Source organism: Fusarium redolens (genome assembly GCF_020744475.1).
Source record: "Fusarium redolens strain MPI-CAGE-AT-0023 chromosome Unknown BKA55scaffold_18, whole genome shotgun sequence".
Taxonomy (NCBI): Eukaryota; Fungi; Ascomycota; class Sordariomycetes; order Hypocreales; family Nectriaceae; genus Fusarium; species Fusarium redolens.
This window is the reverse complement of record NW_025763681.1, coordinates 613,693-637,129: the sequence shown is the minus strand read 5'-3', so window position 1 is coordinate 637,129 and position 23,437 is coordinate 613,693. Positions and strand designations below refer to the sequence as shown.

The window sequence follows — 23,437 nt, the reverse complement described above, 5'->3', positions numbered from 1 at the left end:
AATCAAGAGTCTAAGCAAAAGGCTAATTTTGGTTTCACGGACTAATTTAGACGTGAAATGTTCCCACAAAATTAAAGGGCACTGCATTTAGGTTGCTCCACCACTTTCGGGCAGTCACGAGAATAAGTCCCATATCCCTTTCAGCATGAAGAGCAGCCTTTAATTAACTTTCCAAAATTGGCTAGCAAATTGTCTTCCATACAAAGCTACCAAGAGCCATCTACTAATTTAAGGCATGAGTTCGCTCGTATTAGACAAACCAGTAGTATAGTGAGCCCAGAATAAGCATTGCATGCCAACGTTGGATGGCTAGGGACAGGATATAATGATCTACTTTACCCAGCAGCATTCTAGAAAGCTCATGCGAGGCTATCGGCGGCCAATTGGTTACTAGATTATAACATGGAATCCTCAGGGAATGATTCTAGACCACTATCAAAGAAAAGAATCCATTTAATTGGTACATTTTCGAAACATAAGAAAGAGATGCGACAAACAATCAAGGATTTGGGTGGTAAAAACTGGCGACGTAACTGCAAGCAACCACCGACTGATTTGATTTTGGCACATGCCACGACAGTCCAAGAAAAAGGCAAGATCGAGAAAGAAGTTAGCGATTTTAAAAATAAAGGTGCGGAGTTTGAGACTCACACTCTTAGGTGGCTATTCGATCTCCGGGATAGGAAAAACGGTGAGAAACACAACGTTGAGTTACTGAGTTCCACAGGGCGGACGGAAAGCTCTATCAGAATACCACCGCGGCAAATTGTTCCCGCTACTCCGCCTCTTCCAGGTAGAAGGACGGAGAGAGCGAGGGAAGGAGATGAGAATCTCGATCCTGCTCTTAGCACAATTATTCCCAATACACTCCCATCCAACAGCCAAGACAAGGTTACGACGGCCATCGTCGAGCCAGTCTGCACCGGCCAGTATGCTCCCGTCGACGCTTACAATCGCGTCGTAGAGCGCCCCAGAGTTCTTTGTACAGATAAGACCTCACCCTCTCCTCCTAAGAGGGCTGGCGAGGTCGATGTCAAATTTATTCCTGTTGTGAGTTTGTATTATACTATTTCAAGAGTTAAGTGACAACATCACTGATACAACACGATAGCCACGTTACGTTGACGAATACGGGAATTACATTGTTGTTCCCAATGCTAAGTTAACAGAGATGTGTCAGTCGTCGTCAGCCTTCTCTGTTTGTTTGGAGCTTTTCTAATTACTTAATAGTCGAAGTCGTCGGGTCTATAGGCGAAGGAGCCTATGGCAGAGTTGTCAAAGCCCGCATAGTTGTTGAAGGCGACGATACGGTAAGTAACAAATTCGTGGCCATCAAGATCAGCGCGTTAGGGAAAGAATGTAGTGATGCCGCGAGGAACGAGCTTCGGATACTCGAAACCCTCAAAATGCATGATGAGAAGAACCAAAACCAGTGCATCCATGCACAAATGTGTTTCGAGTACCGAGGCCATATTTGCATGGTTATGGACTTGCTTGGTCAGAGCACCTATGAATTCCTGAAAAAGAACAAATGTGCTCCATATCCAGATAGTCAAATCCAGAGTTTCGCCCGGCAGCTTTTCAACAGTGTAGCCTGTAAGTATGAAGGCATGGGCCTGATTTGATAGCATACTGACGAGGTTTAGTCTTACACGACCTTGGTTTAGTTCATGCTGATATCAAGCCCCAGAATATCGTACTATGCGACGTTACTTCCTGTATCTTACCTTATAACCGCTTGAGACCTTCTTCCTCTCCTGTCAGATTTGGAGAGGGGCGATATGCTGCAGAACGCCGCGTCCTAGTGAACACCGAGGTTCGGCTGATCGATTTTGGTTTAGCCACGTTTCTAGATGAGTCTCCGTCGTATTTTCACTCAACTCCAGCGTATTCCGCCCCAGAGACCTGGCTATATCACCAAGCGTCGTTCTCTCACGATATATGGAGCATAGGATGCACTCTCGTTGAGTTTTTCACGGGTGATCTTCTCTTCAAGACCTCTGACATGCTCGAATATCTAGCAATGATAGAAGCTATTGCAGGACTAAAAATAGAGGAAGAAATCGCCTGGATCACTGATGCAAAGTTTCGGGGTATCCTTTCCGCTTTGCTTCCCAATGCGATGCAAGAACCACGCAAAAAGGTCGAGAAGATGAAGATGAAGCACCTTGACGTAAGCGACTATTACCCCAACCTGATATGGCCCTAATTAATATGTAATAGCAAATCATTCCTGGAAACAATGCCTTCCTTAAAAACTTTGCGGATCTGTTGAAAAGAATTTTTGTGCTTAATCCTAATCATCGTATTACTGCGAAGCAGGCTTTGCAACATCCTTTTCTTGTAGAAGAGGCCCAGCCAGATGATGGCCCTGTGGCTGCAGAGATTCATTAGAATAATCCAATAGCACATCAGGCTCCGCAACATCATGGTGTCACAAGTTGACGATGGCAGGTCCATGATCTCCTGATTATAAGTGAATACGCTGGCAGTCTTACCCTTCCCAAAGCATTACGGTCAAGTGATACGGCTAGCCACCGTGGTCGTTCCAAGGGTTAATGCTTTTACTTAGAAGGGATACTAATTATAGGCTAGGTATCAGTGATAGAGTGTGAGTCACCGGTTAGTATGCCAGCAGTGCAATACAAGACAATATAACTTCTTACGCCTGGCGTGTTACTTTGATCGATGTCCTATCGGCCAATAATGAATGCTTACATTGCCCAATTTTTGCCCTCCATGACTACTGAAAACGACCGTGAGATGCTGGGTGGGGAGAGTACACTATCAGGCTAGGCGGCCAAGTGAGGTAGAATCTCGGGACGGAATAACACAACTCCAGTAGGCAAATGCCTTGCTGGTGTCTGTTGGGTAATAATTGTAGGGGTTGAACCGATTTTGTTCGGTGCGGAGGGGTTAATGAAGGGATAGTGAGGCAACAAGGCAGCCGTGCAGAATGTCTCAAAGCCCCCGTATCAATGAAGCTGATCTGAAGAGTCGTTTTCTCTTGAACTAAGGTTCGAGAATACTTATCTAAATCTTCCCTGTGGCTATCAGAGGGAAGTTTTGGACGATAATAAAACCGGCGCTGGGTAGTGGTAATCAATAATACGGTGACATGTTTACGTATGAGTAACTGATCAATTGATATACTTAGATATAGAAGGTAGGCCTGATTCAAGTTGCAAGTAATTTAGGGTAGCTCGTCAGCTGAGACCTCAGCATCCTCCAGCATTCTATTGGCTTTTTAACAGTGGCCTGCTTGTCGACGCAATTTTACCCCGCGTCACTCCTTCAAAGGTCAACTAAACGATCTTCCTCATACTACACCATCATTATTTTGTGACTCCATGGCTATATATCATTGTAGGGCCATAATCCATCCCCTTCCCAATAAGTTCGCAGTATGGATCCAGCAGTGACAGTTCAACTAAACGATCAAGATGTCTATCAGGCGACAAAAGACATATTCGTGGGCCAAAAAGCCAAATTCCGAAAGGTTGGACCTGTACGGAAGTCCATCGAGAGCTACTCGAGACGCGATGATACAGCCCGACAATTTGTAGCCCTATACGGCGCTGAAGCCATTTGCCAGATCGTTCTCAGGCTGCTCTCTGGCGGGGTATATGAATCGCCGTTGACCGCAAGTCGTCGATTCCCGGATCTATTCAATCCATCCGTCGTCCAGAGCGCGGCGAGGGACATACTCGAAGCAGAAGCCATCAGAAGCGAACAGACCGCGCTTGAAGGCATTGTCCAAAGTCAATTGACTGACAGTCAAGAAACATTCAACTGGACTGAAATTATGGTTACCTTACGTGGTAAACTTTATCAACCACTAGGGCCTTCATCTATGGCTAATTGTCGCGTGGTCAGACTCGGGGAATAATGTTCCCAACGGCCAGACCAGCAACTCATCGTCGCTATTTCCGGTATATCTGCCGTTTCCCACGGAGCATCTGCTCATGGAACGACTTCAAAAGACTCTTGAACTTGCATGTTACGAGTTTGGAGCTCGGGCTATGCCAGATACACTACGAAATCGTGGCTGGGACTGTCCTGAGTCGGTAGAGCTCAGTAAATGGACTGAAGTTCTGAAGCGAGAGGGAGTATTGAAACGAGAGAATACTCGTAAGACGTTGCAGGAACTATTATACTCTATTGCAAACATAAGACACACAGCTGTTCACCGCTTACGTACAAGCTCGGTAGGGTTAGAGATGTTTATTGCTGATGCAGAAGACCTCGTTGAAGTTTTGGGAGATACAGCGTACTCGAAGTCGATCTCTCAACTAAGGACGAATATGAATTCGGCGATTACTGAGCTTACGCAAAACAAGCAATTTCTACAGCTGCAACTAGAGCAGACTCGAGCTGCGTTTCTGATAATAATGCTTGAGTAGGTTACTGCCATGGGCATAATGGTGAGTTGGAGGCAGTTTATCTTCCTGGAAGAGCTGTGGAGTTCGTCGCCGCTCTTCGTTGCTCCTACCCGACGCTCTGTTGACCGAATTGACCATGGCCGTGCTGTGTTCATTTGGCGGGGTCTGATCATAAGATCCAATGCCAGGTAAATCTGGGCTGTTTGGAACAGCGGTTGAAGACTAATGCTCGTCGCTTTGATCAGAAGCATCGGTACGGTTGGGTAGAGCAGTTGCATCGATTGTTGGATGGAGCTCAAGTTCGCGCAACGATACATATTGGGCCAGTTCTCCCCCAGCAATAGTTGAGCGATCTTCCATCTCTCTCTTTTGTAATACTCACTAACAAGCATTCCAGGGACGTAGCGAAAACCAACTGAGGGGATATATTCTGTCAGGCTGCGTCAGACCATTGGTTCAACAAATGTAATACTGAAGCGGATGTAGACGTAGTACTATATACTTACAAGGTTTCTTTTTGGAAATCTTTTTGCTGTAGGAAATTTGGGTAAATAGAATTTTATAAGTAAAAATTAAAATAGTTGGAGGAGTGAACTTTTGGCCCCAGACTCGTACTTGTCTCATCCTGCAGACTCAAACTGTGCTAATGCTTGACAAGGTCAATTTGATTGGGCTGTTGCAAGTGCGACAAAATATCGACGATACAATCTTGTTTGCGACTTCAGATACAAGGTATCAACGCAAGATCCCATTGGCCATTATGCAAGAGGCATACCAATTTAGCTATGGGCATGACGTGGTTACAACCAACCGTTCGCTCGTCGCCCAATCAGCAATGGACTTTCAAGCCGCAATATGTCTGAGGCCTGCCACGCTGCTTGGGGCGAAATCCCTGACGCAATGGCTTGGCTTATCTCTACGCATTTCATGAACGGACTACAACGCGATTGGTAAATATCATACACATTAGCTCTCAATAGGCATCAACCCTCTGCCTTGACTACTTGCATTTAGTAACCCTTGCCCAACTTGTGGAATAAGGTATTTGCGAATATGGGTGAGTATTTAGCAAAGCTATTATCGCAGTACGTTGGCTTATTATTAGAATCGAAAGGAGTTCAGCGACCGCTTCTGGTCGCTCCAGAGCGGGCGTTAGTCAAACGTTTCTATCCTCCCCTTTTGCTATTAATCGCCTTGAGATCCATGTGTCCACGACGAAGACTAGGAGAGGACCCAGAATTCGATGCTTTAACAGGCCTGGAGCCACTTTTCCGAGCATTTATCTCCAAAATTGCATTCCTTTGTGGCACCGAGGTTGGTAGCGGAGCAATCTCGGCTTGTGCTGTGTTACAGCTGCCCGATTGTATCCAGTATGTGATTGGTTTCAACCAGCAAAGTTCAGCGAGACGTGAAAAGGTCCAAGCCAGCATAGCTACTATTCTACATCTGTTCTCTTCAATTCCGCCAGAACATAGTGCGGAACGAGAAAACCTTCGGATCCAGGCCCTACACGCATCGCTTGAGTTGTGCAAAAGTCGGGTGAATGGATACTTGAAATCGCTCAAAGTCCATCTGCAAGAGTGTATTGGAGCCTGTGAGCATGAAAGCACCGAGGAAAGTAGGTTCTGTATATTCAGTTTGCATTTTGCGCATGGAGCTGACAAGAATTAGGTGAATCGACTCAAATTGAAATGTCCCAAGTCCTACACCTTTTAGAAGCCTGTTTTGACACATGTCGCTCTGAACCAGGTGAGTATTTGATTCGTTCCACTCGGAGTGAATTGCTCATCTAATGATCATTCATTCAAGTAAATCGCTTTATCGTATGTGACTTGATTACTTCTTTAAGCAACTTTTTCAAGTCCCATATCTTTGTCGATGTCAGGCGTCGCTTGGCGCCTGAAGATAACATGATGTCAACTACATACTGGTCAGACTTTGTTCATGTCGCGGGTCGACTGCTTACCTATAAGCGCGCAGTGGACTTGATGGATTTGGTCGCAAAGATCTAGCCTCAGCTCTTTTCAGACATTCAGATCTGCATGATACCATCGAGTTCAGCAGTGTCTGATGATTCTTTCAAGAGCCAGTCTGGCGTTCTTCCTATAAAGCCTTGGACAGCTGACCAGATCATGAGCAAAATGTCTAGCGATGAGTCGTTATTGGGTCGTTTTGCAACACAGCTAGGCTCGCTTTCTGTCCACGACATAGACGCTAAGGTCTCTGAACTTTGGCGTAGTGCACCTAAACCAACGGTGCATGCGGAAGTACTGGTGCATGATTGGCTAGAAAACACCGAGGGTGGAATCCGCCCTGAACGGTTTTTCAATCGTTGGAAATTCATCGGATCAAGCAAACCACCCTGCAAACTGTGCTCTTACTTTTTCGATGAATATCCAACCGATGTTCAAGTCCGGCCCTCTCATCAAAATGCGTATTTTGCCTGGCGGATGCCTGATGTGTATGAGTATCAAGGGGAGGAATCAAGCCATAAACGAATGCTCGTCATGGATAGTATCAAGACTCGAATCAGATCAGACGTTGTGCGAGTGCTGTCTGAGAAGCTAGCTGATGGACGGCCTCATGATTCAAGTGCATATATATCCTTGTGGCGTGGCATAGCGCCAGGTCCTCCCAACAACCCTATCTCACTAGAAGCGACTGCTCGGTTTCTCGAATCGTGCACGCTTTCGACAACGCACGAACAAGGTGCCACTGATCGAGAGTCGGCCAAGGAAGTGGTAAAAGTGCTGGATGAGAATGAAGAGGTGCTAGATGTGAACCATGAAGAGGAATTACTTTTCAAAGGTAGATCAGCTGTCCGAAAGACTGTACAGAACCGACTGGGAGAACAATAGCCTATTAGTTTGAATAAGAATCATTCTTTGCCTACCCTTCCTCCAACCCACTTCAATGAATGAATATCGTCATTGAAAATCTTCTTATGTCGTTGAGAGTGGAGCCACCTCCACAAGCAACTAAATCACTTACCCTACTGCCGCAATCCAAACATTAAATAGCACGCTATAAACAGTGCCAGCAGGTAACAAAGACTTTAATATAATAATCAGAAGCCACTAAATATAATACTTTTTTTTTTTTTCCCCCTTTCTTTATGTTGCACCATTGTTTGTCGTAGTAATCAATCAATTTGTGAGAATACTCGTAGCTTTCCTTAGTCTCCAAGCTCAAGAAGAATCCTGCTCTCTCCAAACTTTTGCCTCCTTCGTCCACAACTTCATTTCCGATTCAGCCCACTTCTGGCTCTCTTTTGATTTTTTTTTCTTTTTCCCTTCGAACCTCTGCCTCCCGCTCATCTAGCTTTCTTCCGCAATTCTCTGTAGCTTCCTCTCCCCTTGACTTTGTGCCTCCTGTTCTTCCCGGCTCAAGCCTTCAACCGGTTTTCCAATATCGAGTCGAACCTGTGCAACGATGTCGCTATACTCCCTGCCTTTGACCTTCGAGAGATGCAAGCAGCCATTGAAAAGAGATGCTATAAGAGTTCTGATTCCCGACTTTTAGCGGAAGATTTACCACAAGCATCGGACAAGCATAACTTATCCCAGACTGGGAGCTAAGCTTGTTTTTAGAAACAGTGACCAAGACGTATGCTTAGGTGATTACTCCATCGTACACGACGTTGTCCATCCTTTAGGACTTTCCAATCCTCTCAACATACAGCTTGGATAGATCCACTATACGACGATGAAACTAGTTAACTTTTGTAGTACACATACCTCGAAATATCGGCATTAATCTATTAAAGTTAGGAACCTAACTCTTTAAGCGACAGGACGCGTCGCGTTCTGGGGTAAACCCCTGCTCTAATCAGCACTACTATTCCTACATATGGGATAAAGTCAAATCAACTCTACACCCTGGCAATAATCAACCCTACGAGGTTTAAAGTGGGTCAATAAAATCAACTCTACTAGAGTTGATTTTGGACTGTAGGACTAGGGCCACCACGCAACACAAGCCAGGCTATGGGCCGGGCCGACGCAACCGCCTCAGGCGTTATAAGCCACCTGGCTCTCGGCCATAAGCAACCCTATAACGGAAGAAGGGGTGGTTTGCCCTAGAGCAGAGCCCGTATCGCAGCTACGCACAGTAACTTGAGGGGAACTCTATCTCGTCTTATCCCCCGTGGGGAGTGGCAGCTCCCACGGGGAACGCCGGACTAGAGGGCTCTCACAAATACACCTTGACTTTCTCCATCGACCAACCCAAGAGATTGCGAGCACTCCTCAGCGAGGCAGGTCTGGATCCAACTCCAACAACCCATCCCAAGCAGTACTAGATTTCAACCTGTCTCTGATGACGCTTCCCCAGGCGGCCGTATGCTATCTTGATATCCACTGTCTCCATCTTACTCATCGCTATCGCTCCACTCCCTTGTCTACTCGTCCTCCTTTGGCCGTCTGTTGTCTTCTTCCTGTTGCCTATCGATATCAATCCAAGATCTCTTCGTCGGACTTTCACTTAAAGACCTTGAAGCAGTATATATGGCCCGATATCTTTCTGGGCTAGCCTCTTGCACCTCATGCTCAGATTTGCTAGGGTCCCATACGAGATTAGATAATGCCTCTGTTGCGTAAAGAAAGTCGCGGAAGATAGTTGGCGAGAAAACAGTCCAGGTAAATCGGGCAAAGAGGCACTCAGCTGGTATTGTCGATGGTAGGGTGTGGACTCGCCGGTTATGCCATAGCCTCGGAAGCTGTCCGCTCGGCGTAGAGTTGAAGACGTGAGCGATAAGGTAAGGTCTAGCCTGAGAGGCTGTATTGGGTGGGATATTGTCATTCATAAGCTCACCCGTTCGGCAATTATCGCCTTTAGGTGAAGTTGACTCGGCTTCTAATTGTCTCAGGACTACCACCCTTTCGCCCTTATTGGCGAACTTATTCGAGCGTGGCTCCTTTAACACTAGGCAGAAGTGGCGCTCGTTAAATATCTTATAGATATCGTTGCGTAGTGGAATATAGTTGGCTGCGGCGTTCGTCGGGTTCGTAGAGAACAAGTTCGTCTCTCCGTTTCCGTCCATGCTATAGCGAGTGTCAGTTTCAATTTTAAACCAAGACCTCAGTTCAGAGAAAGGTTACGCTATAATTCTCTTACCTTGCCATGTGATTTCTTGACCACCAGTTCGACTATGCAGATAGAACCAGATGGGCTGATAACACCCCGTCGGCATAGTTGCTGAGAGACCAATGGCCGTTATTGATACCGACTCGCTGACTTAACACCCAAGGACAGATCCCGTTGGAGCCTGGTCCATAAGGGAGGCAAGGCATTGTGAGGGAAGCGCTAGTCGTTGAAACGAGCGAGGATAGGATACGGTTCGTCTGTAGAGGCTGGAGGGAGGTGATAGAAGTATCGGTTATCGCGTGGGACCCCCATCTTGAGGTCTCTCAACCTTTTGGGTCCCGTATCTATCTCGAGAAAAGATGCCATCCCACTGATTTGCAGCTAAAATGCCGCACGCGGTGTGGGCTGTTGCGTAGTCGATGTCTTCGTCGTCGAGTGCCCTTAGCGATAACAAACAGGACGTGGCTTTTGTCATCGCCGCCATCGTAGCCTGGAATGAACAGATTTGATGAACCCTTGTTTGCGGGTATTCGCGCAGACGAAGATAAGTCGTGGCTCGTCAATTGTTGGAAAATCCGGGGATCCCCCTTCCCTTCAGGGTTTAGACTGTTAGTCTGAAAGTCCTAGATTTAGAGTTCAAAGTCCTAGATGAAACCATCTAGAGATATAAACCCAAGAACTCTCATCTCAATAATGAACAATCAAGTTTTCATAAAAAATATACTTTCACCCAGCACTACTGCGCAATATAAACAACAGGTTATGAGCCCGGGTTAGCAAACACCGGGTTTCTCTTCTGAATCAAAGAACCAAACTTTAACTTCAACTCAAGATGACGTCACGACGAGCCCCACCTTCCACCATGCGAACTCGCAACACCATCAGAGTATCGCCTGCGTCTGAATCGTCGCGACCTGGTGCTTCAGGTCAAGACCACACACCATCCTCAATGTATGACAGCACCACGGTCGTCTCCGAAAAGAACACTCTTTTCCTTCCGCAAGAGCTCAAGCTAGGCGGACCCTCCAATTGGGAACAATATTCCCCAGCTCAGAAGGCAATTCTTCGAATCAATGGTCTTGAAGATGCTGTCTTTGGTGATTACCCTCCCGAGGAACAGCAGACTATGGATCAAAAGATCAGGGCGGCAAAAGCTGCCGTCTCCATCCGAGGTAACTGCACTGGAGAAGCACTCAGTCAACTAGTCGGGATTGAGAATCCTCAAGAGATGTACAACCTTCTCCAGGCCTACTGTATTGGCACGGGCCCAGTTCTCCTGCAGACAACACTTTACCAGTTCATCCGGATCAAAACAAGCTCTTACGAGACAATTCCGCAATTTAATGTCGACTTTGAACGACTCGTCAAACTTCTCCTCGAGCAGAAAGAACCAATCTCAGATACCCTCAAAAAGGTTGTTTATCTGACTGCCTGCGAGAACGAGTACCCCGACTGGACTGCCAGACAGCGGGCTCTCCTACGCTCTGAGCATCCGCCAACACTACGATCAATGCAGCAAGATCTCATTGATGAAAACAGGTCATCAGATGATGATGATAGTCATGGTACTGCCTCTACGTACTGGGCTCACAGTAAAAAGACTGGAAGGAAGGGCCCGACCGCAAGAAAGCAAGAGGCAAGTGGCCGGAGGAGAGGCTCTTCAAAGAACAGACGAGCTACGAACAAACCCAGCCAGGAAACCAATCATCGGATCGGCAAGCACAAGGACCATACCTGCACGAATTGCAAGAAGAGAGGTCATCACGAAAATGATTGTTGGTTCGCCCATAAGGATAAGCGACCCGACTGGGCAGTCCGCCTCGCCAAGGAACTCATGGAGCATGATCTTCAACGCGACAACACCAAGAATCTCCATATCAAGGAATCAAATCACATGACAGTCGAGCGATCTTTTCTGATTCTTGAAGACAGCGTCTCAGACGAGCTACCTATGGACAATACAGAGGCGTGTAAGGTCTCCCTTGATAACATCTCTTCACCCACGGCATGGCTGTTCGACACAGGTTCGTCAGTCCACATCTGCAACGACCAAAGTCTATTCACAGAGCTGCAGCCTGCAACCCGAACGGTCCTCGTTACGGGCGGTGGGAAGGTGTACCCATCCGGCCGAGGGACAGTCAAAATTTGCTTCATAAACAAATGGGGCGATCAGGTCCCAGTCAACCTCAAAGACACGCTGTTCATCCCTGAGTTTCCGGTAAGTGTCATGTCAGGGCTCAGGCTGTACAAGAACGGCGGCTGGATTGACGGTAACGACATGTATGACCCAACAGGAGATGTCTTTGGTCTCCTCCGCATAGGAAGGGACGGTCTGTACGTGAACACTGAGGTCGGAAAGACTACTGTTTCAAACCAGGCCGTCTCGGAACTCCAGCCAGAACCATGCAATCATCACATTGCTTCATCAAATCAATGCCTGAATGTCGACCTTTGGCACCGAAGACTCGGCCATGTTAACGCATATCAGGTGTCACAGACTGCCAAAATGACCAGAGGAATGTACTGTGACGGCCACCACGATCATCAGCCTTTCAATTACTGCCTCGCCTGCGACATCGCAAAGGCCCTACGATGGACTCCGCGAAATAAGCGGAAACGAGCCTCCAGGGCCGGGTTCATTCATGTTGACACCTTCAAAGTCAATCCACCGGGCATTAGAGGCGAACGATGGGGAATGATTGCCACAGATGACAGGCATCGAATGAGATGGGCCTACACATTCACGAGGAAGGGGATGGCTTCGGAACTTCTAGGCCAGCTCATCTCCAAGATACGAACTCAGTATGGCATCCGAGTGTACGCAATCCAGATGGATGGCGGCTCTGAGCTCTATGGTGCGTCTCTCAAGAACCTCGAGTACACCCACGGCGTCAAGATCATCAAGACGACACCATATACTCCTGAATTTAACGGAGTTGCTGAGCGCTCTAACCGCATCATCTTTGACAAAGTCAGAGCAACCATGGAATCGGAAAGAATCCCGATAGAGCTCTGGCCATTGGTCCTGGAAGATATGGTGCGCAAGACAAACGTGACAGCCACCAGGGCAATTGATGGCCTCACTCCCATGGAAAGCTTTCTCAATGAAGCCTTGCCCGGACAAGACAATAAGCCGGATCTATCCGGAGAACGAATCTGCGGCTCACAAGTCACGATACACATACCGCAAGAACGAAGATTGAGATCACACAAGTTTGGTCCAAGAGGAGAGGCTGGAATCTACCTATGCATGGAAGGTTCACAGATCTACACCTGCTGGGTGCCCTCTCGCAGAAAGGGACATCAGATCGTCCGCTCTGCAAATGTGCAATTCTACGAAAAGGTTGGGGAGACAGAACTCCTGACCGAAACTGAGCATGATGTTGAGCCGGAAATCCGCAAGAACGGAGCTCCCATCTCAAGCCGGCCACAGTCCGTCACGGAGCAGACAAAGACTCCAAGCCCACAAAGGTCTGAAGTGAACAATCTTCAGCATGCTGAGGTGCATAATCCCCAGCATGGACAGACGACAACATCCATGACATCAGCTAAGCTGCCCGATCTCCGAAAAGAGGTGATCACTGAGCCCAAAACAATGACTGAAGCTGTTGAATGTTGGAGGGTTCACCCTCAACTTCAGGATTAAGGTTCAGGATTAAAGTTTGACGCCCTAAACTTAGATCGTAGGATTTTCATCTAGGACTTTCTAGGACTCAAGTCCTAGAAGGAACCAGTCAAAGATATAAGGTCTCAATGGTCCTTCGATTGCGAGAGAATCAAGAAATATACACGATTCACCTTAATATCTGACAGAAGCGCTTCAAGGTCCGCAAAGGGAGCATTGGCTCAGAGCAATACACAGTGAGCTGCGCAGTCTCCTCACGAAAGGAACTTGGCGCATGCTGGACCGCAACCAAGCTCACAATAGGCCACTTACAGTCAAGTGGGTATTCAAGGTCAAGAAAAACGAGGACGGCAACCTGGACAAGTTCAAGGCGCGGCTGGTGGTCAGAGGCTTTGAACAACAGTTCGGCTTTGACTACAACCAGACCTTTGCCTCAGTTGCCAAAGCGGCCACCTGGAGAATCCTCCTCACCGTTGCTGCCTGTCTTGACTGGGAGATTGAGCAGATGGACGTGTCGACGGCGTTCCTGGAAGGGGACCTCGACGAAGAAGTCTTCATCGAAATGCCGGAAGGGCTTGTCGAGTATTTCGACCAACACCCAGAAGACCGTCCGCCAGGATTCTCAACCGAGAAGATCTGCAAACTGATCAAATCCCTCTATGGACTCAAACAGGCGCCTCGGCAATGGCAAAAGAAGCTGAAGGAGACCTTGGAATCTCTTGACTTCAGACAAGCAACGTCTGACACGGCCGTATATCACAATCCCACAACGGGAGTGATAATCATCACATATGTGGATGACTTCCTCATCATGGGCAGCAACAAGGAAGCAATCCAAGGGTACAAAGCCCGCCTGGGAGAGATCTTCACAATGACTGATCTCGGTCCCGTCAGCCATTTTCTTGGAGTAAGAATAACCCGAGACAGGAACTCAAGGCTGATCTACCTTTCCCAGGATGCATATTTTACCAGAATACTAAAGAAATTCGGCTTGGAAGATTGCCGACCGGTCAAGACCCCCATGGAGCGAAATTCACTCTCGACACTGCAACCAAGAGACAATGGCGACTCGGCTTCTCCAGAGGAACGAGACGACTATAGCTCGAAAACCGGCTCGCTGATGTATGGAATGACCCAAACCAGACCCGATTTAGCTTTTCTACTCTCGGTACTCTCAAGATACATGTCGAATCCACCACCAGCACATTCACGATTGATCAAAAGAGGTCTTCGCTATCTACAGCAGACAAGAGACCACGGCCTGGTGCTTGGGGGCGTCAAGAAAGATCCTGAATCCGCTTGGAGCATCACAGCTTGGGCCGACTCGGATTGGAAAGGCGACACAGTTACGGGAAGATCGACGTTTGGATGGCTCGTTCAACTTGAAGGATCTACAGTCTCATGGAGGGCCAAACGGCACGAAACAGTAGCACTATCGACAACCGAGGCTGAATACACAGCACTCTCCCAATGTGCCAGAGAATTGGCCTGGACTAGGAACCTCTTCTCTGAACTGCTCCTGCCACTACATATGCCTATTCCACTGAACGGCGACAACCAGGGTTCCCTAAAGCTATGCAGAAACCCTGAGCTTCACCAACGGACAAAGCACATTCCGTTAACCGAGCACCATATCCGAGAAGAAGTTGAAGCCGGGAACATTGATGTGCAATACGTCAGCACATATGAGCAGGTAGCAGACGGACTCACTAAACCGTTGAACACCGTCAGCCATGGCCACTTTCTAGAAGCAATTCGAGTCAGTGCATGTCCGATCGAGGAAGCAGGTCGTATTATTTGGAGTACTGAAGTCCATGATGACTCTGTGCCCTGAAGACAAGGTGGATGGGGGCGTGTTGGAAATTCCGGGAATCCCCCTTCCTTTCAGGGTTTAGACTGTTAGACTGAAAGTCCTAGATTTAGAGTTCAAAGTCCTAGATGAAATCATCTAGAGATATAAACCCGAGAAGAACTCTCATCTCAATAATGAACAATCAAGTTTTATAAAATATACTTTCACCCAGCACTACTGCGCAATATAAACAACAATATATTGGCAGTGTGACAATACACCCAATATATTCCACGTGACCCCATCACTAAACCGCTTCTGCACAAGTCTCATCGCCAAGTCGACTGAAATTGACGACTCTCTTCGTTGTGACCATTTTACAAAAGGGAGGCGCTATTGAGGTATGGTAGTAAGTCTGTCTCAGCTCGACAGTGACAAAGAAAATGGGCAGAGGTGACGATGGCCAATGTCAGCAGGGGAGGTTTAGCCGAACATGGTTAGTACCAATCGTACCTCCCCTAACGCATAAAAACAACGCTTGGCTACATTTTAGCCAATAAAATGCCAAGTATCCCTGTCGTTGGTAGGGTAAGACGTGTCCGCTACTGTCAGGAGGCAATTTCATCCCAGAACTAACATCCCAATATAAATAATATATTGCCAATATGGACATCCTCATATTATATTGTTGCAATATCAAAATCTTCATATCATATTGTCACAATATGAGAAAGTCCATACCATATGGGTTATATTGCAATATACTACTTTATTGCCATATTATTAGCAACACTGGAAGCAGACTGGTATCATCCTTGTCTACTAATGATAGAGAGATGGTTTTTGGTATCTGGTTTTGAAGTACTCTTTGTTGCATCATTTCTGCGCGAGAGTGATCAAAATAGTTAATGTAATGCAGCGAATAGGATCCTGTATTAAGGAGTGGATGCGTTGCTGACATATGCACACTACCTGAGGAGACGGCATCGTTCCAAGCAGCGACATGCCCTTGCTGCATGTTGATAAAGAATCTCGGGTGAGAAACTTTAGGTTGTGATGCATTGTAGGAGCCAGGGGCTGAAAGAGCTCTTCTTCCGCCGTCATCTCGGGGCCAAGATAGACGAAGGCCGTAACCTTGACATTCTAGTCTCGCCTGTCCACAATTTACACATGTTGGAGCTCCGCGATCGCATCGGATCCGCCGATCTAAGTGTCAGTAAGTAGTCGTCCGAGATATGATTGTTCCTTGATTTGTCGGTGAGATAGTATACCTCTGCAGGTCCCGCAAGATCTGCCTGTTTTGGGCTTACGCAGCTCTTCCATGCTGTAGTTGTAGCTGCTAATGCTGAGGCCAAGCCAGATGCTGGCATTAGGAATGATTATAATACAGTGTCAGGGTAAGGGCACGGAATGGAGTGGCCATTGTTGAAATGAGCATGCTGAGCTTGATTGAAAGAGAAAAAGACTAGCGCTAACAGCGAAAGCTGTTAACAAGATGACATCCACATCCCAGCCACCATGGATCGGAATAGTCATTGATCCGTTAAACCATCTCAACCCATTCCCCAATCTACTGCCTGAGGCACCCAAATATGCATGTAATTAGCAGAATCTAGTAGTACATAAGGGACACCCTTGTCCCCCGGTAGCTAGGATTAGATCAGTTCAATAATAGCTCTTGCCCCCTGCCTTCTTGACTGTCACGCCCCCTACTAAGCAGAAATTACTAATCCAAACTAGAGTTGCGCTTCCTTATTAGCCTAGCCTCGCGAATAGTTGCTACCTTATTGTAACCCACCTATCATATCGTATGCCGGGCCCGAAAAGTGGCCCGCAGCCCCCCTCCGCTCCTTAGTCTGCAAACAAGCTGATGGCAGCGCTCCAAGGCCATCCTCGCGGATTCTTGCCAACAGAACGACGTGAGCCAACCATATTAAGTCTAAGCCATACATACTGGGATCATTGGTTGAGGCTAAACCTGGTTGAATGACTCAATCTGGGACGGAAGAGAGCATATTTGCGTGACAAAATGTACTTTCGTATCCCTCAAGTCTGGCTTTGTTGGGACACAGAGGCCCAAGAGCATAATACATGAATGTTACGTTCGTATTCATACTGCTCTAGATGGATATATATACTCTGCACTTGGCCCATTACTTAACTAAAGGCTTTCACTGGCTAATAAACCAAAACATCATCGTTCTTTGAGAACAACCAGTCCTTCTACTCTTTTAACCAATCGCGCATCATGGTCCACTCCCTCGGTCCCAATACGGCTGCCGTTCTTCCTGCCAGGCAAGGACTACTCACCGTCCAAGAACGTCCCGTCCCCACGCCTGGTCAGGGTGAATTGTTAGTGCGCAATGTAGCAGTCGCTGCAAATCCCGCAGATTGGAAAATACAAAGTCTTGGCATCAACATCGACAAGTTCCCAGCCATACTTGGTAGCGATCTTTCCGGGACCCAGAGACCCAAACAACTCAACGTAATCAACTCGTTGATCAACTCGTTGATCAACGGCCAACTCAACCAACTCAATGGAGGACTTTATTAGTAAGCTGCCCAACTCAATATTACCTTGAAATTGATGGATCTCGTTGATTTCGTTGATATAAAGTGGGTCTACTAGCCACCGTTAGTGACTGTAACTGCGGATTGGTATAAATCCTAACAGCGACCCGTAACTAAGGCTATGTGTGGCTTGTACGTATGGCAGATCACCTAATTTCCCTGGCCGCCACCTCCTTTTAGCCTCTGTTCTGCCCTCAATTCTGCTTCCAACTTCCACATCGATTTCAACAGCTACACCGATTGCATTGTGTAACTAGTTCAGGATGAGTATTTTGTCAGATTCTGACGCCATCACTGCTGTTGACGATGATGGAAATTTTAGGTCGTCTCCAGCGCCTTCTACAGCTTTCACGCCATTCTCGCCAGCGCGACGTTCTAAGTCCACCTCGCCAGATTCCACTACCAAAGAGCGACAATATGAAGAATCTCTTTGGCGCCATTTCCCCGGGTTCACGTGGTCTCAAAGGGTTAGAGATACTAATTCCTGGGCCTGGGAGTATGGGTACGATATCCAGAAAGGCAACGACAGGAAGTGGGTTTGCAAAATTTGCATCCGCAAGAACACTCTTAAGCCAAGACCTTCACATCAACGGGCATCCAAAATACCCTAAACCACCTCTATGACGATCACAGGATTTGTGCGCCTGAAGGGAAGACGAAATCAGCCTCGCAGCTAAGAGCAGAGGGCCGGAAGGCCAAGGGACAGTCATCCATCGCCGAGTTGATGAAGCTTGATACCAATAAGCCTAGAGAACAAGCAATTGCGAATGGCTTCATCAAGAACTTCGACAAGAAGCATTTCCAACGACTTCTGATGGAATGGATCGTGGAGGCCAACCTCTCGTTCGAAACGGCAGAACACGACAAGCTCAGGAAGATTTTCGCATATCTGAACCCTTGCGTGAAGCTCTGTGACGCCAATCTTTCCGCAACCTCTATTCGCAGGAAAATCGTGGCATCATACGAACAGCACAAGACGAAGGTTATGGAGGTCCTCCAGAGCTCTCCCGGCCTAATTCACGTCTCTTTTGATGGCTGGAGGTCCGGAAATCGGCACGCGTTATATGGAATTATGTGCTTCTTCCAAGACGAGAAAAACAAGCCCCGCAAAATCGTCCTTGGAGTACCCGAGGTCTCTACCCGCCATTCTGGCACAAATATTGCAGCAGAAGTCCTCGAGATTATCGATTCATATGGTATAAAGAATAAGATCGGGTATTTCACGCTTGATAACGCCGAAAACAACGATTCAGCAATGGCTGTGATCGGAGGAGAGTTGGGCTTCGATGGACGCAAGCGCAGAGGTCGATGCTTTGGCCACATACTCAACCTCTCTGCCAAAGCATTGCTTTTTGGCTCCAATCCAGAGGCATTTGAGAATCAGCTTTCCGGCGCAGCAGCGTTATCTGAAACTGAACACGATCTTTGGAGGAGGAGAGGGCCAGTCGGGAAGCTCCACAACCTCGTTGTTGACATCGACAGATCTGATGTGCTGAGTTACCTTCTTCGAGGTGTTCAGCAGGCTGATATGGACCAATCTATCGATCCGAGAGTTCGAGCGAGGAAGCCTCTGAACATCGTCGTCGATAACGATACCAGATGGCTGTCCCAGCTCTACATGATCCGCCGCGCGATCAAACTCCGTCCTTACCTCGATGTGATGATTCTTAAACACAAACAGGCTTGGGAGCAGGACAATAGGTCGAAAAGGACGGGCCTGATGAGGAGGTCGGCTGTTCAACCGCGAATTTGCCTATCCGAAAATCAGCTTTCAAACAAGGATTGGGACGTCCTCGAACACCTCGCCACGATTCTTGGATTCTACGAGGTCACCGTCAAAACCCTTGAGGGAGACGGTATTCAACGCAAACGGAAGAGAGGGTGGGTCGGCTCGTACGGAAATATCTGGGATGTCATCCAAGGCTTCGAATTCCTAATGGCAAAACTGGAGGAGTACAAAGCATTCGCGGCGGATTATCCTGATCCCGAACACTTCAGGATCAACATCAACCTAGGGTGGCAGAAGCTCAACAAATACTACACAATTCTCGACGAGACACCAATATATTACGTGGCGTTGGCTCTCCACCCTGCGTATCGATGGGGTTGGTTCGAAGAACACTGGGGAAAACATCCGGATTGGATCGCAACTGCGAAAGAGATGGTTCAGGAGGTATGGGAGACCGAATATCGCAACCTCGAGGTGGTATTGAGCCCAGGAAATGAGCCCGTTGCTAAACGGCGAAGGAAGTACCAAAATGCCTTCGAGGAATACTGCGAACAGTCACGATACGAGCCATCAAGCCGGTTATCGACGCCTACGACCACGCCAGCGAGGATGAGGTCTTCTGCGACTCCTGAGTCCCCGAGGGACGAGTACGAGGCGTGGCAACAAAGCTGGGTTCCAACAGACACCGATATTCGGGACCCCATCGCATATTGGCAGGATAACCGAGCTCAATATCCTCGCCTCTCTCGAATGGCTCTTGATTTCCTCACGATCCAGCCGATGCCAGCCGAGTGCGAGAGGCTCTTTTCTGCCGCAGGTCGATTGGTGACTCCCCTGCGCAGCCGCCTTGAAGTCGACATAATCGGGATGTGTCTAGTGCTGCGTTCGTGGATACAAGCCAAGATAATCGACGACCTGGATCCTCTGTTCGTTCCCACGCAAATCAAGGTCGAGAGCAGCGCCAGAAGCGAGGCGGGCGCAAGAGAGTCAATGGCGTCATTTCTCGGCCGAGCGAGAGAGCTGGCAGAAGAGGAGAAAGGGTGGGAATAGTTGGTGGGGCATGTTGCGAATATCTCGTCAATTAGGCCAACTGGGACGGGACAAGAGCACGAACGAGGTCGAGTGCGACTTGGGTAAAATGACTGTTTACGAGGAGAGAAAGAGATTCCTAATGAGAACTCTGACTTAAGCTATTTACACAATATTCATAAAGTGAGAATATTCATAAAGTATGAAAGTCACATGATCGCTCCCTCACACCAACTCAACGTCAATCCATTCAACGAAGGCGTTCAGTTGATCAACTCAACGAGAGGTCGGCGATTACTAAGCCAATTCACTCAATATAGGTCGTCCGTTGAGTTGGTTGAGTTGTTTGGGTCTCTGTGTACGCCTATTACTTCGAGAAGGACGTCAACCTTGAGCATGTCTGTGGCGTAGGCGCTGGCCATAGGCACGACTGGGAGCATGTTGTGGTTTGGGTCCAGAATGACGAGGCCAAGTATGTCGCAACATCTGCTCATGGCAAGTACCATGTCTACCCTGCGGAAGACGTCCGGTGGGAAGATACTCATCCTAAGGTGGTCTATCACCGGGAAGGAGCTCAAACCCACTCACTCCGCTTCGCTTCTGAGGGCGATGATAATATCGAAAACCACAAAGGCGTTTGGTTCTACAGCTATCTGGTCAGCTACTTTGGCTTTCCTTCAGCTGAGCTCAGACACTCTATGTTATACAATGACTGGGGTTCGGCCACGATCGACTTCTATGATGGAAGGTTTGCAACCGCGCTCGAAGATGCCAAGGGCGGTAAGGATATCCCCTTGGACACATCCGTCGATAACGCCTCGTCCCCAGGCGACCCTATTGGTTGCTAAGCATGTTGGCCAAATGTTGATGCTAAAACAAGGGTCTCAATGGGGACTTGCGAGTTGGACGCGATTAGCGGTGGAAGATGAGGACTGAAAGCCAAAGGCTCAATCTTTCTTGGAAATAAAGAGATGATAAGGATGAAAGCTGTGTGTGTGAAGAACTAGTTCTATCATGGTTAGATAAAAAATCAAAGAGTTTTTAATTCTTTGCATCTATCCGCCCAATAAATCATAAACTGAGAATTAAATTAACATAAAGAATAAGCAAGTAAAGGAGACAGGTAAGTGCAACATTTTTCTTAACCTTTATAATAGGAATAAGGATATAAACAGAATAATCTATGGTATAAGTAGATGTCACGGGTCAAATACTAGAAGATAAAGGAGTGGAGAGATCAAAGCGATGGTGCAGCGACTTAGTATTCGGGACCACTAGCTAGGCCGTAGATGTCATACAAATTGCTTCCTGACGCTTGGTGCTGTTTTTATCTCTGCGACTTAAAGCGGGATAGTAACTCACCGGAGCTGTGGATCTTCCGGGGCCGGGCTTTGGCCTACACCAGGTGGAACCTTCCACGACTTGGGCCCATGACGGTAGGTAGATACTACGAGTAGAATGTGCGTTACAATTTGTCGGTCCGATCCGCAGGGGCATCTGTTGTTGGTGATGCCTAGCACTCTTCATACAAAGAGGAAGTCCTTGAGGCCTGTCTTCTCAGTCCTCAGCTGCGTAAGCAGTGCGCTGTGTCTCTTATGGGGTCCGTCAAGCAGGTCCAAGACTTTGCGGGTGATAAAACGAAAATGGGTTGATTGTGTTGTTATTAGCTCTAAGTTACATTTATCCGAGAGGAGCACAGCTTCTCACATGATATTCACATCCCAGCCACCACCAGATCGGACCACCTTAGTCACACGGTCTTAATAGCGAGAAGGTCTGGGCGTGTGCCTGAAGGATGCTCTGCCTCGTGTCTCGGATGCCCAGTCGGTCTCCCACGACTTAATGGTCTCTTTGTGAGACCATATCTTCATGGTGGATCGAAGTGGATATTGTCTCACTTAACGAGAGATTTTGACTATGCGTTGAAGCTCTTGATTTCTAACTGAATGACTGACTGAAGTTGGTCTATTTTATACCTCCTTGGATCGGGTCGTATCCGTCGGTTGCGACGAAGCTTTCCTCACGATCTGTTTCATCCCAGTTTTGATCCTTCTTAGTCATACAGCCCGTGTGTCAGAGCAGCCTTGGTAAGACGATGTGACAGATATAGCTGTTGTGGCTCTGCAGCTTTGGTTCCTGACTGGCCGTCTTCTCTCCAGCCTGTCGCTTCTTTGGCCACCCAGTCTGCGTTTTCGTTGCCTTGGATTCCTATTTGCGCTGGAACTCATCTGATTTCGGTGTTTAGGTCTTGTGTCTGGAGTTTGTCGATCTGTTGCGTGATGCTCTCAAGCAGGTATGCGCCAGATTTGCCCTTGGCCAATCTGGCCGCAATGGAATAGTTATAGCCTCACGGCATAGTAGAGTAATACTACTAAGGCCTGTAAGCCAGGAACTCCGACCAAAGACGAGGCGGAAAGTCATTCCAGATTAAAATGCCGAGTTCGCAAAAGTGCCGGCGATTAAGAAAGCTTATGAAGCGATGCTAAAGATCACACAACTCGCCAAGACCGCCACAACAGTCAAGAAGCTAAAAATAGAAGACCTATGCCACCAGCTTCATTTGAACCCTTACTGATAGTAAGATGAGAATTTTTTAATTATCCGTTGCAGATTAAGTTAAGAGTTTCCTCTCAGTATGATTTTCTTGGTGTTGTGAAAAACGGGTCCGTTACTCGGGTAGGGCCTTGAGACCGGCCCCCCTTAGCCTGACCCATTCCACCTGTGGTGCCAGAGGGTCAGGCACGGGGGGTACGTTGACTAGGCACAGGGGCGGTTGACTGAGGAAATCTAAGATACCTCTTTTTCTTAGGTCTTTCCTTATTATCAGAAGTATCCTTCATCTCCAAATTTCCCCGCATATATCACGTGATTTTGACATATTAACGGTACTTCTTTTTCCTAGGCCTTGCCTTACTATTAGAGGTATCTTAAATTTCCTCAGTCAACCGAACCTATTCCTAGTCACCGTACCTCCCGTGCTTGAGGCACGGTCACTGGTGACTGAATGAAAAGCACGGGGGGCCGGTCTCTAGGCCCTACCCGAGTAGTGGGTGGCTAATGTTACCACGCTATGAATAAGCCCTGGTTATATATTTCTATAAATGTAACTGATCCCGGACTAGGGCCCATTCTTATCTAGAATACTTTAATAGAAACTGCTCGTGTCATCATGAGCTTCCATGCAACCTCACGTCAGCGCACTTCTATTTAAGTGATATAGGTTC

At 47.6% G+C, this 23,437-nt stretch overlaps 6 protein-coding genes across 6 annotated transcripts; 5 read left to right on the top strand and 1 right to left on the bottom strand.

Annotated features, from left to right (window-relative positions):
• Positions 1-402: 402 nt before the first annotated feature.
• On the top strand, positions 403-2,394 carry BKA55DRAFT_598096 (kinase-like domain-containing protein; the record flags this gene model as incomplete). The annotated part of the gene is made up of 6 exons (XM_046196168.1): positions 403-1,050; positions 1,112-1,175; positions 1,231-1,310; positions 1,434-1,596; positions 1,668-2,173; positions 2,224-2,394. 6 exons carry the CDS (start codon positions 403-405, stop codon positions 2,392-2,394), a joined length of 1,632 nt encoding a protein of 543 aa, XP_046044248.1.
• Positions 2,395-3,406: 1,012 nt separating this feature from the next.
• BKA55DRAFT_523373 (uncharacterized protein) lies at positions 3,407-4,403 on the top strand (the record flags this gene model as incomplete). Its single annotated transcript, XM_046188635.1, has 2 exons — positions 3,407-3,821; positions 3,877-4,403. 2 exons carry the CDS (start codon positions 3,407-3,409, stop codon positions 4,401-4,403), a joined length of 942 nt encoding a protein of 313 aa, XP_046044247.1.
• A 1,712-nt stretch (positions 4,404-6,115) lies between these two features.
• BKA55DRAFT_144960 (uncharacterized protein) lies at positions 6,116-7,273 on the top strand. Its single transcript, XM_046184909.1, has 2 exons — positions 6,116-6,131; positions 6,192-7,273. Exon 2 carries the CDS (start codon positions 6,425-6,427, stop codon positions 7,238-7,240), a length of 816 nt encoding a protein of 271 aa, XP_046044246.1. The 5' UTR covers positions 6,116-6,131; positions 6,192-6,424; the 3' UTR covers positions 7,241-7,273.
• Positions 7,274-8,781: 1,508 nt separating this feature from the next.
• Positions 8,782-9,505, bottom strand: BKA55DRAFT_544374 (uncharacterized protein; the record flags this gene model as incomplete). The annotated part of the gene is made up of 2 exons (XM_046190701.1): positions 8,782-9,424; positions 9,498-9,505. The coding sequence occupies 2 exons, from the start codon at positions 9,503-9,505 to the stop codon at positions 8,782-8,784; spliced, it is 651 nt and encodes a 216-aa protein (XP_046044245.1).
• Positions 9,506-17,159: 7,654 nt separating this feature from the next.
• Positions 17,160-17,345, top strand: BKA55DRAFT_474789 (uncharacterized protein; the record flags this gene model as incomplete). The annotated part of the gene is made up of 1 exon (XM_046186164.1): positions 17,160-17,345. A coding segment is annotated over one exon (186 nt), but the record flags the coding sequence as incomplete, so codon positions are not given.
• Positions 17,346-20,563: 3,218 nt separating this feature from the next.
• Positions 20,564-21,061, top strand: BKA55DRAFT_523431 (necrosis inducing protein; the record flags this gene model as incomplete). Its single annotated transcript, XM_046188638.1, has 1 exon — positions 20,564-21,061. A coding segment is annotated over one exon (498 nt), but the record flags the coding sequence as incomplete, so codon positions are not given.
• Between the last annotated feature and the right edge of the window lie 2,376 nt (positions 21,062-23,437).

Excerpts from the sequence above, each read along its gene's own strand:
- BKA55DRAFT_144960 (XM_046184909.1), top strand. The coding sequence starts at position 6,425 with ATGATACCATCGAGTTCAGCAGTGTCTGATGATTCTTTCAAGAGCCAG.